At 41.5% G+C, this 15373-nt stretch overlaps 2 protein-coding genes across 6 annotated transcripts; one reads left to right on the top strand and one right to left on the bottom strand.

Moving 5' to 3' along the window:
* Nucleotides 1-1003: 1003 nt before the first annotated feature.
* Nucleotides 1004-14676, bottom strand: LOC147235149 (aldehyde dehydrogenase, dimeric NADP-preferring-like). 3 transcript variants are annotated; one of them, XM_086140550.1, is made up of 11 exons: nt 14561-14635; nt 13657-13744; nt 9154-9338; nt 8852-9083; nt 5082-5167; nt 4715-4923; nt 4418-4535; nt 4198-4339; nt 3960-4126; nt 3232-3331; nt 1996-2891 (listed from the first exon to the last, which is right to left on the bottom strand). In XM_086140550.1, exons 3-11 carry the CDS (start codon nt 9307-9309, stop codon nt 2476-2478), a joined length of 1626 nt encoding a protein of 541 aa, XP_085996676.1. In that variant the 5' UTR covers nt 9310-9338; nt 13657-13744; nt 14561-14635; the 3' UTR covers nt 1996-2475. The 3 variants fall into 3 exon arrangements, with proteins under 3 accessions (XP_085996683.1, XP_085996676.1, XP_085996668.1); XM_086140557.1 differs by lacking the exons at nt 1996-2891; nt 13657-13744 and adding an exon at nt 1004-1987 and having other exon boundaries at nt 14561-14676; XM_086140542.1 differs by lacking the exon at nt 13657-13744 and having other exon boundaries at nt 14561-14676.
* On the top strand, nt 6385-11690 carry LOC147235150 (uncharacterized). 3 transcript variants are annotated; one of them, XM_086140570.1, is made up of 3 exons: nt 6462-6783; nt 9871-10624; nt 11093-11690. In XM_086140570.1, exons 2-3 carry the CDS (start codon nt 10406-10408, stop codon nt 11399-11401), a joined length of 528 nt encoding a protein of 175 aa, XP_085996696.1. In that variant the 5' UTR covers nt 6462-6783; nt 9871-10405; the 3' UTR covers nt 11402-11690. The 3 variants fall into 3 exon arrangements, 2 of the variants coding, with proteins under 2 accessions (XP_085996696.1, XP_085996704.1); XR_015104296.1 differs by lacking the exons at nt 9871-10624; nt 11093-11690 and adding an exon at nt 6893-7473 and having other exon boundaries at nt 6385-6783; XM_086140578.1 differs by lacking the exon at nt 9871-10624 and having other exon boundaries at nt 6476-6783.
* Nucleotides 14677-15373: the final 697 nt, after the last annotated feature.

The raw sequence follows: 15373 nt of genomic DNA, 5'->3' as shown, positions 1-15373 counted from the left end.
TACTTCTTTCCCTTCTGTCCTCCATGTAGACACACAGACCCATCCACATATCTTCACCAAACATATGCGGGTTTATCCAAAAAAAAAGACAATTATATTACCACACTATAAATCACTCTGCTCCGAATCAGGAGACTCTTAGAGACGGTTCGTTCACGACCGACATGTCATTAGCTCACCCCCTTCACCTTTATGTTGGAAAAAAAGCACTCTGAATGTCTCAAATGAATTCTGGTTTCTATAGCAGTTAAATTGTTTAATAATAGTAATAATTAGTTGTTTATACCTTATTAATCCCTCATGGGGAAATTCATTCTCTGCAATGAACCCATCACAGATGATCCATGAGTAGTAGGCTGCCGCCCACCAGCGCCAGAGGAGCAGTGACGGGTTCAGTGTTTTGCTCGACACTTGGACACACTAGGAGGAGCAGGGAATCCAACCAATTAGCAATTAAAGTCAACAACTTGGACTTGAATAAATAATTTCAAGTGGAAAAAGAAGAACCAGACCCTGGCTGCAGGTGAAGTAGTATAGATAACAATGAAGGAATAAAATCTTTGCTTACAGGGGTGCTTAAAGTTTATTTTTCTCCCCCTGCAGTAAAAAACACACTGGAAGAAAGAAAGTATGAATCAATAAATAGAAGCTCATTCTCAACATAGCAGCCTCATATTATTGATCCCCCATAGGTGACCATGCTTCCAAAAGAGTTCCAAAAGAAAGAGGACGCTCTGGACAATTAAATTGTACTCAAAGTGTCCACATAGAGGCATCAAAATTGTATCTACTTAGAAGCAGGTTTGTGGAGAGAAAATTCAGTATTACCAACAAAAAAAAAATCTCTTTTTAACCAGACAGAAATTCAAGTTTCGGAGATTTTATTCAACATTATTTAATTAAAAAAAAAAAAAACCTCTTTGACAAGTCTCAAAATAAAAATAAATTAAAATCTCATGTCACACCATCCCAACTTCAGCTTCCAGTCTCCACACTGTTGGTGACCCTTATCCCCAGGAGAATATCTGTCATGACTCGAGTGTCTTCACAAAGGTGATAGAACCCAAACGCACGACTAAAGACATATGTCATTTAATAGACACAAAGACAGTGACCAAACACAAAAAAATCCCATGAACCACAAAAACGAAAACAAGCACTAAGCAAAGCAACAGTAACAGGCCGAGAAATCAGCAGAAAACCATCTTGTAAGCCTAAAATTCTTACTCTTTTGTTGAGTAAACACAATTTTAATATAATGTATTCATATCAAAGAGCAATTTCCAAATTCAGATTGAAATTTTCAGATATACGCATGAATTATTTTCATAATGGTGACATTTTGGTTAGTCTATGTTGATTCTGTGATAAACAACCAGGAAAACTCAAACAAACAGAAGTGTTAAAAGTGTTAAAAGTGCTAAAAGTCCTATTTAGGGTTAACAGAAAAAAAATTGAAAATTAAAAAGTCCAGATGTTCGTATTATTGGAAAGTACATAAATGATCAACCAGTCAGTAACTGTGGCTCCTGAATATGGGAAGCTGGTGTCCCTGATGATTTATCCTGCCCTATTTTCTTTTTGTCATTAATGATTAAAAAGTCAGACGACGTCGCTTGTGGCAGGTATTTTTTCTCAATGGGATACTTTTAGAAACCGCGATCTGCATAATTCTAGTTGTAAAAACCTGTCCAGTACCAGCAAGTGCAGTTGAGACCTGCTACGATCAGCAGGATAACAAACAGGGTAATTAGCAGACAGAAGGCAAGAACACTGACACTGACAGCCCAGATGAACGTCCCCTTGGATAAATCAATCAGGGGAGACTTGAGGGCCAGTCTTGTCATGCGTGATCGTCTGCGATCCTGTGGTGGATACCGGACCAAGTTGAGACTCTCCATGCTCAATGAACGGATTAGACAAGCCTTGTGATGGCTAAGTTGGTCAAAGGTGTATTTGCCATGGTACCGTCCCATACCGCTTTGCCCTGGAAAAAAAACAAAAAACAGATACTGCTTCTTTCAGACCTCTAATTGTGGCTTGTAAACAAAACACAGAACATCTTTATATGTCACACACTAAATCTATTTCAATGTGTTCTGGGAATTTGAGGGTTGTCTCCAGTATTTGGAAAAAATTGTTTCTTTTTGTGTCATCAATGTATCATCAATGCACAGTAATTAACTAAACAAATTTGCTTTAATACTCCATTCAACACTCCTGGGTGGTGTGGCTCAAGGGGTTAGGGCGGTCTTCCTTGGCACAAAACATTCCTGGTTCAATTCCTGCACTCCTCCTAGCATGTGGTAGTGTTGTTGAGCAAGACACTGAACCTCCAATTGTCTCCCGGTGCTGTTCAATAGCGCCTTTCTGCTCTTGGTTCATCCAAAGATGGCCTAAATGCGGTGGTGAAATTTTGCTGTATGTATAACTGAATGTGTATTAAGGACTTTCTCCTTTTCCTTCCATAATGACTTAAACAAACTGTTTGTTTGGGTTTTTAACATATTTTGTTATGGAGAGTGTGAAAAGCAGGTAAAGAAACGGGTCCAAACAGGTTGGGATGGGCGGAAAAGTGTCAGGAGTACTGTGCAATTGAAGACTATCAGCCAGAATGAAAGGAAAGGTGGAGGAGACAGTGGTGAGAACAGCGATGCTGTAGGCTCTACAGACACTGACAATGACCAAGAGACAGGAGGCAGAGCTGGAGGTCACAGAGATGAAGATGTTGAGGTTCTCTTTGGGAGTGACCAGGATGGATAGGATCAGGAATGAGTCCATCAGAGTCCATCTCTTGGAGAGAAATTCAGAGAAGCCAGACTGAGATGGTTGGGTCATGGACAGAGAAGGGAGTGAATATATTGGTAGACGGATGCTGCCGGGCAGGAGGTCTAGAGGAAGAGCAAAGAAGATTTATGGACGTGGTGAGAGAGGATATGAAGTTAGTTGGTGTGAGAGAGGAGGATGCAGAGAATAGGGTTAGATGGAGAAGGTTGATCCACTGTGGTGACCCTTGAAGGGCAGCGCCAAAAGGAAAAGAAGAAGTTATTTTGTTTTCATTTTTGTTTTTTTACATATTTTTCTGCCAGTTTTGGTAAAAGGCATCGTATCGACCTTGTTAAAGAGCCACTCTTGGGGAATGTATGCATATACAATTTCATATTCCAAACAAATAAGACTGAACTTTTGTAAATGTTTCTCGTAAATGTTTCTTGTAAATCACTTTCTTACCAACACCTCCAAATGGCAAAGAGCAAAGTGTGTAGTGCATCAGAACATCGTTAACAGTCACTCCTCCACTTGTTGTTTCCTGGATCATCTTTTTTGTTGCCTTAAAGAAAAGGGGAAAGAAGAAAAACATTGAGGTCAACTCAATGTCATGAATGTCATGGAGCTAAAACTGGACACTCAACTGGTCTGGTTTCATGAAATGTGTTGTATTTAGTATTTTTAAGTATTTAGTAAGTAAAGAACAGATCTTCGGCTAATGCAAGCACACAAATTTCTGCCATTGAACTAACTCCTTTTTTATTTTGTTATATTTTATCAATCCCTTGCATAAAAGTATTTCTCTGCATTTAACCCATCATGGATGAACCATGAGCAGCTGACAGCCGCTTTGCAGCGCCAGGTGAGCGGTTTGGGGTTCTGTGTCTTTCAGGGCTTTTTGACAAAAATACAGGATTTTAACTGTGTAAAAGCACAAAGATGGGGCCAGTGGGGAAAAATCTCTTCAACTAGATTTGTTTTATCACAAACTGTCATTGCCATTCATACAAACTAATAATACTAATTAATAATAATAATAATCCTAATCATTGCCCAAATCTGCTGTTAATATGACTTTTTTGACAATAAATTGCACCAATAATATCCAGGAGGAAATTTTGAAAATGAAATGAGAAATTATTAGGCATTTTACACATTAATTCTCACATATTCGAAATCAATGGTCTCACCTTCTTGTCTGTGCAGAAAATGTAGAGGGCAAGAGGTTTATCTCTCTCGTTTATAAAGCGTATAGCTTCATCCATGTCCGTCACAGTCATTATCGGCAACACGGGACCAAAGATCTCCTCCTTCATCAGCCGAGAGTGTGGGGGGACATCCTTCAGGACTGTTGGTGCTGCGTGTGCAAAATCACCATTAAGTAAGCCATACTGGAAGTAATTCTATCATGATTGCGACTCTTCCCACCAATGTAGCGCTGCGAGGCATCGTTCTGGCCCCCTAACACTGGGATGTAACCCTCCATCAGGCCCATAATTCTGTTGAAATGTCCTTGGTTGATAATACGGCTGTAATCTGGTGACAACTTTGGATCAGCGCCATAAAACTCCTGTGATAAATAAAAACAACTATAAATATTCAGAGAGTAGCATCACTATCAAGGTCCGAAAGGGAAAAAAAGATTTACCAGCAAAGTATGTTGAATGCATTCGATCACACAGCCTTGAATGGAGGTTTCACATAGAATGTAGTCTGGAGCAATGCATGTCTGGCCACAGTTGACAAATTTTCCCCATGTGATACGACTGCACACACACACACACACACACACACACACACACACACACACACACACACACACACACACACACACACACACACACACACACACACACACACACACACACACACACACAATTATTAGTTAGTAATCAGCAGTATATCTTCTACATTTGGGACACTTTGTGATGCAGCATAATGTTACCGGCAGGCAAGTCTGATATCACAGTTCTTGTCAATGTAGCAGGGGCTTTTCCCTCCCAACTCGAGAGTTACGGGGGTAAGGTGTTGAGCTGCTGCCTCCATCACATGTTTGCCTACAAAGCTGCTTCCAGTGTAGAAGATGTGGTCAAATCTCTCCTTCAGCAACTCTTTGGTCTCTGACAAACCACCTACCACAACTGGGAAAAGGTCCTGGAGAAAAAAAAAAAAAACAACGGGATGGACAGGAAAATTATTGATATATTTTCTACACTTCAACACCAAATGAAAACAAATGCACGCAAGGGTATTTGAAACTCTTTGTGAAGGAATGTAAAACACAACCCTCCATCAGGAGGAAAACTGATCACCTTGTCCAGATAGTGAGGCAGTAATGTTTGAAGGAGGAGGGACGAACACTCGCTCAGTTCTGATGGCTTTACCACAGCTCCATTTCCTACGTGGACACATAATTGTCTTAGCAGGATGAGGTCACCTCTGACTACAATAGACAAGTAGGAGTCCGAAAATTCCCGCAGGGGGAGGCTGGAGGTAGTTTACATTCTCAAGTTTGTGCAAGACACTATGAAAATTGGAAAGCAGATAAATGTTTTGGATTTGTTAAAGTAAAATGCAGGTACAAGTATACTCCACACTTTATTATGGACAGGAACCTGCACAAAAGAGCAGAAACATCTCAACTTTGTACCTTGATAAACAATAGTAACCCATGCATGAACAATTGATTGGTGAAGGAAAGACAAGGCAGTGACAAGACATTCATTTATCTAAATTTAATCACTGTGCTGAAAAAATAGCCACTTTCAGGCAGAAACTTTCCAAGGACACAGTTCTAAATGCCCAGCTCGAATTTTGTTCTAGCAAATACAACTGCCCTCCCCTGCAGCGTTGCCAGATAAGCCAAATACTTTCCAGCAAAATTTCAAATTACCCCAATAAAAAAAAATCCTGCTAAAAATTTAGACTGTCCGACAAAAAAGGTCTAAAATTAACAAAACATACATTAGAGGAAACATGTTGATAGCCTACGAAGCTTTTTTTTTTTTATCACAACCTTCCCCACCCCCCAAAAAGAAACCATACCCTTTGTTGGTTCATTGAATGGCATATCAATTAAATTCTAGTTTGCAGCACACTCTCATGAATGTGTATATTGATCAGCAAATAGCGAAGAATTAACTGATAATGCTAAGTTTATAACCTTTTTGGTTGTCTTGTATCGGGCTTTCACCTGCGCCAGAATCTATGTGAAAAGCAGAAGATTTGATGCCAGGCACACCTTGTGACTCTTTTTTTTTTCCTGGCGACATGAGTTTTAGTTTTTTTTTCATACCATACCATACCATACCATACCATACCATACCATACCATACCATACCATACCATTCCATACCATACCATGCCATGCCACGCCACGCCACGCCACGCCACGCCATACCATACCATACCACGCCATACCATGCCATGCCACGCCACGTCACGCCATACCATACCATACCATACCATACCATACCATACCATACCATACCATACCATACCATGCCATGCATACTATAGTGCAAAAGCTTGTTTAGTAAAATTGCGTTCACAATATTTTTGAAAACCGCAATTTCAAAAGTAGCCCGAGTTCCATCTCTGTGGCCCGCTGCTTTTTTCTCCCGTCTAACGTCATCAAAAGAAACCGGATTATCCAGTAATCCGCTCAATCTGGCAACACGTTTTAGTTTCGCATTCGTCGGCCGGTCCAGCGGTTCGGGACCGGGTTGACGCGGGCGTCTGCGACAGTGACGCCTACCTTCAGCGCCAGAATCGAAACAGAACGACTGCAAAGAAGAGGCAGGAAGCAACAACATGGAGAGCGAAGTTGCCACTGTATTCATGCTGTGCATCGTAGGAATGCTCACCATGGACTATCAAATTGTGCGTCTCATGTCGAGGCTGGGGGACTTCACGGAGAGAGTCCGGAGACGAAGGATCAAGCGACAAGTGATACTTCTTCGTTTCATGGAGGGAGAAAGGAGAGCGGAGCGCCGCAGAAAAAGACGACAACGTGTACGTATATGTTATGAACCATGGTGGGGATTGTATGCGTGGCGGACGGGATTTTACTATTTGCATTAAGCTGGATATTATATTTCAAACGGCGCTGTTTGCGTTTCAGACGTTGCCGTATCTCATTGCACAACGCTCCTCGCCGTCCATTTGGGTCCGGAGCAGAGTTGAGTGGTGGAACAAGGCTTTTCTCAGTTTCACCGAAGCTCAGTGGATAGAGAATATGTGTATGTCAAGAGAGGCATTTCAGTACATCTGTCACCGTTTGAAGCCTGCACTGGATAGCCTGGACTCAACGTACCATCGGGCTGTACAGCTTGCTGTTGCCCTATGGAAACTCGCCACTATTTCGGAGTACACATAAAAGACAGAACAGCATTATTATAAAATTACTTATTTCATGTTTGAAAGCTTCACAAATGTGGTTTCCCGGGGTAAATAAAGGTTTTAAAAAACAGCTTTGAGCTCATTCGTTAAAAGGTTCGCCCCACTCTGGTTATTAGGGTTGCTAATTTTCTTGTAGTCCCTCACCGTGAGCTAAATCCTTCCTTTTTTTTTGCAGAAAATGCTTACGTTCATCTCTGGGCCCTCAAAACTCCCCTGTGTCTCTTCTTTGGCATTGCAGGCCAGAAGAACTTGTGCCTCTTCGTCAGTCCGTTTCTCTCTGGTTCTGTCCATTGTCCAACACAAGGTTTCAGGCAACAGATGTTACTTATGAGTTCTACTAATCACCTAGTTCAAGAAGACCTCTTGGGTGTTGGAGCTAATATTGTTAGAGGAACTGAGGTCCATTGTTCCTATGCTGGCCGAATGCAGAGAAAGGTTGGCCTAAAACAACTAGTTCTGGTTAAAATCTTCTTGTAGCAACTGGACTTGATTTTCTTCCCTTGAAGGGGTACATGTCTCATCAGAGAGGGTTCTTCAGTTCAAAAAGTCTCTCGGGGGAGAGGCGAAACATCTTCAAGGGAAGAAAACCAAGTACAGTTCCTGTGAGGCTGAATTAAAGAAGCCTCTCGGATGAGAAGTTAAGTGCCTTCAAGGGAAGAAAACCAAGTCCAGTTGCTGCTGAGAATATTTTGACAAGAATAAACCATGACCTGGATGACTGAGAACCTCCACTAAAATATGTACACTTAAATCCATTTGATAATCAATAGTTATTTTTCCCTCCATGCAGAACATGAATATTGTGGCAACTTTCTTCTCCGTATTTTCCATGTTGTCCTCTTCTTTGCAGTGCTTTGATTTTGAGTGTGGGGCTTAAGGTAGACATTGCAGACACTTGCGTCACAGCGGTCCCTACCATGGTCAGATAACCTTACTGCCTGTGCAAATGCATTTCTAAAATGAACCTTTGGAGGAGGGTAATTCCTTGAACAACATTTTAGTTGGATCTTCTTTCAGATAGAATCTTTCTTTTTGAAAGAAGCTTCTATTGGTAGAAGGATGCTGGTGCTTGGCAGGATGTCTAGATGAATAGCGAAGAGGAGATGGATGGATGCAGTGAAAGAGGACATGAAGTTAGTTGTGTCAGAGAGGAGGATGCAGAGGGTTGGGTTTTGAAGGAGGAGGATGATTTGCTGTGGCTATCCCTGAAGGGAAGATCCAAAAGGAAAAGGAGGAGAGAAAGATAGTCAGCAACATGGCTGGTGCCTGAGTCGAGGTCAGCCTCCTACATATTTGCTGAACTACTTTTTTCCTTTTGGCTGTTTGGTCTCAGGGAAGGGCAGAGCTAACTTGTGAGGACCTAATTGCTTTCATGTTTTCATTCATTCATTCATTCATTCATTTATTATTAGCAAACCTGAGCAGGATATGCTGTCATTGGGCGGGAAATCTGGAGAAAACCACGCTGACACGAGAGAACATGGGATCTGCACACAGAAAGACTCCCTGTTGGAATTAAACCAGGGACCTGAGGTCTGTGAGGCATAGGGGCTAACCACTGTCACCATGCTGCTGCTGGAGATCTCAAAGGTCTTAGAGAAACAGTAATAATGTTAAAAATACAAATCAATACTAAACCTTCTCCAGGTGTGGTAACAGATGGAGCAGAAAGATGTTTTACCTGCAGCGATAGCCCCAACAAGAGGCTGGAGAGTCACAGCCCAAGGGTAATTCCAAGCTCCAATGATGAGCACAACCCCCAGGGGCTCTGGCTGAACAAAAGCCTCATCTGAGATTGTAAGAATGTTCTTTTCCACTGGGCGAGGGGCTGTCCACTGAGCAAGTTTCTCTATGGCCAGTGTGATTTCATTCTCTATTCCGATCAGCTCCAATTGCAGTGTGTCATAATGGCTCTACAAAATAAGACATACATAATCAGTATTACAGAAGAGAGATTTTATGTTGTCAGTTGTTTCCACTCACCCTGTTAATGTCCTTTTTGAGAGCAGTGGAAATGTCATTTTCCCTCTCAGTGATCATCCTTTGTAAGGCATGAAGCTGCTGCAGGCGAAACTCCAGACTGCGAGTCTTGCCACTCATGAAAGCCTCTCTGGCTTTTTGCACCACCTGTCTCTCCATGAAGTCAGGTAGTTGACTGTAATAGCACTCTGTAATATTGCAAGAAGGACATCATGCTGTTTAAAATGCAATGTAAAATCATATTAATGTAATCATATATATATATATATATATTCATATTCATTTACATGTATGGATGTAATGTGTGGGTTTGTGTGTATATGAAATATATATTAACACACACATATATGTACATATATGTTTCAATTAATTTGTAACACATTAAGAAAATTAATGTCCTGCCTCTGACCTCTCCGAATCATCCAACTTGTGCTCTCCCTCTGATGAAATCATTCCATGATCCTATCAGCCCTCGTCTCTCCCAAAGAAAACCTCAACATGTCCATCTCTGCGACCTCCAGCTCTGCCTTCTGTCTTTTCATCAATGCTGCTGTCTGTAACTCATACAACGACGCTGGTCTCACCACTGTCTTGTATACCTTTCCTCTCATTCTGGTCGATACACTTATCACACGTTGTCCCTGACACAGTTCTATTTGGTTTCCTCCTGTTTTTTTACCCTTTCTTGCTATGGCTAAACTTCATTCTTCTCCTTTCCAGGGCATACCTCCACCTCTTGAGATTTTCCTCAACCTGCTTCCTGCTGTCAATAGAGATCCCAATGTCACCTGCCTGCAAACATGCTCCTTGGAGATTCCTGTCAAACCTTTTTGACCACCACCAGGGCAAACAGATCCCTCGCTTCAGCCTTTCATTCCACACTCACCCACCTGGAACATCAGGGGAGCTACGCCAGGCTACCCCTCTTAGATTTCAGTTCTACTTTTAATACTCTCTTACGAAGCAAACTGATCACCAAACTGCTCCATCTGGGTTTGTCACAATCCACCTGCACCTGGATCTACAACTTCCTAATGGAGCGCTCCCATTGGGTGAGAGTAGGACCCCATTTCTCCCCTGCTCTTAACACCAGCACCGGCTCCCCTCAGGGTTGCGTGCTGAGCCCCTGCCTCTACTCACTCGACACCCATGACTGCATGCCCCATCACTCCAACAACGAATCATCACATTTGTAGATGACACCACCAGAGCAGGACTTATCTCAGGAGGACATGAGACAGCTTACAGGGATGAGATGGGGAAACTGTCAGTGTGGTGCTTCAGGAATAACCTCATCCCAAATATCTCCAAGATGAGGGTGCTGATAGTCGACTTCAGGAGGAGGAAAGTGGATATTAAGCCTATCCTCATCAATGGAGACATAGTGGAGAGGGTCCCAGACTTCAGATACCTGGTCATTCGTATTAAGGAGGATCTGACCTGGACAACTAACACCACGGCACTGCTGAAAAAGGCACACCCCTATCTCACTACCTCACCCCATTCACTACCTCACCCATTCACTACCTCACCCATTCACATGTCATGCCCTCAATCATGCCCTTGTCTTTTTTTTTTTGTTTGTATTTTATACTTGTTGCTCTCAGCCCACTCACATCCTGCCAATTTTGTTTATTTAATTTATTCTTGTCATTGCATTGTAGTAGGTCTGTCTAGGTTGTCGTTTAGTTTTGGTTGTCTATTTTCACCCTTACTGTTTTCTTTTTTTTTCATTCTGTTCATTCTTATCCTTGTTGCTGCTGCTGTTCTCTCTGCTGTCTATTTATTTGTGGAGGTCTTTTATGTTTTCTATTTGCGTTCTAATTGTCTGTCTATTTATATTTATATTCATAATCATTGAGACTTGTAATCGGTATACTGCTGTGACAAAAGAATTTCCCAAATTGAGATCAATAAAGTTTGTCTTATCATATCTCAACAGAGGCTGGATCTCACCAAGAAGTTGCTTGTATCCTTTTATCGCTGCACTGCGGAGTCTGTCCTGAACTGCAAAATCCCACTGTGGTTCATCAGCAGCACAGTAGCAGAAAGGAATGCGCTGCAGAGAACCATAAACACCACCCCAAAAATGATCGGTCATCCTGTCCCATCACTTGAGGACATTTACAACACAGGTTGCCTCAGGAGATCCCACCGCACCCTCAGGGATCCATCCCACCCCGGCCACCAACTGCTCCAACTGTTGCCATCAAGGAGGTGGTTTAGGACAATCAATGGGAAAACAGATTGAAAAACAGTTTTTACCCCAGAGCGGTCATCACACTAAATTCGGCACAACCCAGAACACTTGAACCTTACATAAAGTACAGTGCATTAAACCCTATTTTCCCCCACTATTCAATTTTTTACTTTCTTACTTTTTTACTCTTTTCTTTCAAAATATTTATCTTTTTATTCTTCGAGATGTTATTTATATTTTTTGGGTTATATTTTTCTGTCTTACATCTATCACCCAGAGATGCTGCTAATCTTGCATTATCGTGTCCAATAAAAGTCTTGAATCCTTGAATCTTTGAATCCTTCTGTCAGCCTTATCCATCAGCACTGCAAACAAGAAGGGGCTCAAAGCTGATCCCTGATGTATCCTGCCCCACCTCTCTCATTTGCTCAAGAGTTACCCTATATTCCTGTTTTTTTCTGGAAAAAGGTGTTCACTTCAGCCATTTCCATCCTTTTTGCAAAATCTACTCACCCATCTGTCCCTCTGCATTCCTATCCTGTATACCAAATCTGGCAATCACTTCTTCATCCCCTCTATTGCCTTCACCTACATGTCCATTGAAGTCTGCACCAATTAACACTCTCATTACTGGGGATATTCTGCATCACTTCATCTAACTCATTCCAGAACTTCTCCTTCTTTTCCAATTCACATCCCACTTGTGGGGCATAGCCACTAACAACATTGAGCATCACACCTTTAATTTCCAGTTTCAGATTCATAAGTCTATCTGACATTCTTTTTACCTCGAAAACGTTCCTAACAAACTCCTCCTTCAAGATAACTCCTACTCCATTTCTCTTCTTGTCAGTACCTTCTTGTCAGTACCATAGGCGTGCTCCTAAGCTTCTAGCCCTACTACCTTTCCACCCGGTCTCCTGGACACACAGTATATCCACCTTCCTTCTCTGCATCATGTCGACCAACTCTTTACCTTTACCTGTCATAGTCCCAACATTCAAAGTCCCTACTCTCAGTCCCAGACTCTTTCCTTTCCTCCTCTCTCTCTGCTTCCGAACACGCACTCCTCCTCTTCTTCTTGTTCTTGTTCTTCGACCCAGAGTAGCCCAATTTCCATTGGTACCCTGTAGGTCATCAGTACCAATGGCGGTCATTGTTAACCCTGTCCTCGACCGATCCGGTATGATATGGTTATGGTTGACTCGCATGTTTGGTTTTGGCAAAAGTTTTACGCTGGATGCCCTTCCTGACACAACCCTCTGCATTTATCCGGGCTTGGGACCGGCACAGGGAGACACTGCTCCGTGCCCCCCCAAGGCAGGCTTGGGGAGACACGGGCCAGTCTCTTCACATCCTTTCATAGCTTTTCCTCTGGTTGTGCTGCTTCCAGACACGCATTTTCATAATTAAAGCATTTAACCAATCACATTTCAGCCATCTGTTGCTAGGCAGGGTCAAAGAAATCTGCCTGGGGGGCTGCACAATCAGTTCTGTCAGCCCTTTAAACAAAAAAGTGATGAGGCTGTTGCTTCAACCAATCAGATTTTGAGTTGGCAACATCAAAGCCTTCTAGCAGGCTACAGAACGTCAGGGTATTCATACCCTCTGATTGGATTGTCAGAGAGTGGACAAGTGTATTTGTGAGGAGAAGCAACTAGCGAACTGCGAACAGAAATATAGTTGTACTTGTTTAATATTGGTTTTGTCAACCCACAATGGCTGCAGGAGGAGAAGTAATGGATTTAGTTGCGAATATATTTTTAAAGCCATTTTCTAGATGGAGTTTTGAAGAAAAGCTGGACATAGTAAAGAAAGGTCGGACAACGCCTAAGCTAGCAAACCTGTCACAACCAGGAAAAGGATTTGTCCAACATTTTCAAGCCCCAAACTATGACCGGTACCCCTGACTCACAGGCTCCGAGGAACACTGCAAATTGTATTGCTGGAAACGCTTGGAGCCGAAGCGCACGGATAATGTGTACAACAGAATAATTGAACTCTCTTTGAGGATAGAAAGGAGGATGGATAATGTCTATGAATGATCAGAATTTTTGGTGAGTAAAATGCTGCTATTTTTCTAAATAATACTGCAAGCTTATGAAGTTATTATTGGTAGTTTTTATGTGTTGCAGCTGTTTGCTATAAAGGAATTTATTGTGGCTGCTGTCCGTTTTTGTAGCTTCCACCACGGGGCGGGACCTTATTGTCCCGGTGTGTTCAGATTTCATTCAGGGAAAAAGGTCACAATGGTCAGGAGCTGATCAAGCAAGGACGGTTTATTCAAAGCCAGGAAATGCACTTACGAGATATCACGGGCCAGAATGAATGTCACCCCGAGAGGATCGTCACCAAGCACTACCCTACTAATGGCACTTATGTTGACAGATGCTCCTGGTCAGCACAAGATACAATACAAATTTTAAAAAAAGAAAAGCATTTGTTAACAGTACATATCAGACTTGTCTGACATTCGTCTGACATTTGCTTTGAAAATAAAATCAGCTTGGTTTGGAACGTTCCTATGTTTGCTTGCATTTCATGCACAAACTGTTTTTTTTCCTTGTAGCGTCACATCCAACTCATTCATGTGTGTCAGGATGTCCACAGCAAAGGCTAAATCCCAAAGACAATCTGTGTCATTCAGCTCAGGAAAATTCTCAAGTAGCTCCAAAAATGAAATAATCTCCTGTTTGAGCTCCCACATTCATTGATTCAATCATCCACAGCAAGCATGATTTCTGTACCAATCTTAGGCGGGCTGGATTAAAAAGACCAATGGGCCAGATGTGGCCCGCAGGCCGTAGTTTGCCCACCCCTTCTTTAGTCGGATTTCAGTTGGAAATGTAATTCATATTCAGGCTCAGTTTATTTATTGTATTTTGATAAATTATTGTATTCAAACAACCTTAATACATTGACTTGGTGCTGTTGTGCATTTGTTTTCACTTCTTTTCAAAGCATGAGTCATTTTTAGTAAATCTATGATATGATTATTAAAATGGGATTCAACCGTTATTGTTGGTAAATAAAAAGGTACAAGTTCAGTTAACTCACAAATTTGACTGGTATTTCAAATACCTCATGATTTTTTGTTTGATTCAATTTTGTGCTCAAGTATCTGTTTTTCATGGAGGTCAACTAATTTGTAGTTCATCAGTGATTTAATTAGAAAACCAGACATTGGTGGCAAAGAAAAAATGCACTTACCCAGCCTCGCGCAAATTTGTTATCCAGTATGTTTGTCACTCATCTAATCTTCAAGCAACTGAAGTTTCGTAGCCTGCATGCTGTGGTCTGTGGGAAAGAATGAAAGATGCTTATTGTACACCCTCTAGAAGTCAGATACACAATCTCCTTACAAAGGCTGTCACATTACAAATAAGAGCGAGATGACCGTTCTAGTAGTTTGAAATTTATTACTAACTAATGATTTCTTTTCTAACTACAGCCCAAAGTCAATTATTAACAATGACTCAGATACTATATCCTGTTAGAATCTTTGCTAAATCAGCCCAAACAAAAATTACAACTATGTTGGACACCTTGTTACATATAAACTACACTTGAAGCTTTTACTTTTTAAATTTCTTTATAAATCCTTTCAAGCAATTTGCATTAGAATGAAATGAACTAAAAATATTAAGCAGAAAAACAAAACACTTAAGATCTATGCGATTTTTATTTGACAAGTAAATGAACAATGTGAAGATTATGATCTTCATGAAGCAGACATGAGAGTCATTGATTTGGATGCATAAACAGAAAATTAAATAATGGAAATGCTCTGCAAACCCAAATGCTCTGCAAAACAAAGATTTTGGAAACTCTCAAACAGAGAAATAACTGACTGTCAGTACAAGTGTTGATGAAAACAAAAGAGGCCATAGATGAGTAGAGTAAGGCATGCTGGGTAAATAAATGGGAGGGCAGTGTAAAATGCTCTTTATTTCTTGGACAACGAGGGTCATTGTCTGCCAGACAAAGTTATACTTGTACTGGGTTTCGACCCAGCTGGATTGT

Source organism: Fistularia commersonii, chromosome 3 (assembly GCF_037954325.1).
Source record: "Fistularia commersonii isolate RoL2024-O1a breed Wild chromosome 3, RoL_Fcom_v1.0, whole genome shotgun sequence".
Taxonomy (NCBI): Eukaryota; Metazoa; Chordata; class Actinopteri; order Syngnathiformes; family Fistulariidae; genus Fistularia; species Fistularia commersonii.
Note: the sequence above shows the minus strand (reverse complement) of the source record. Positions and strands in the feature narration are given on the sequence as shown.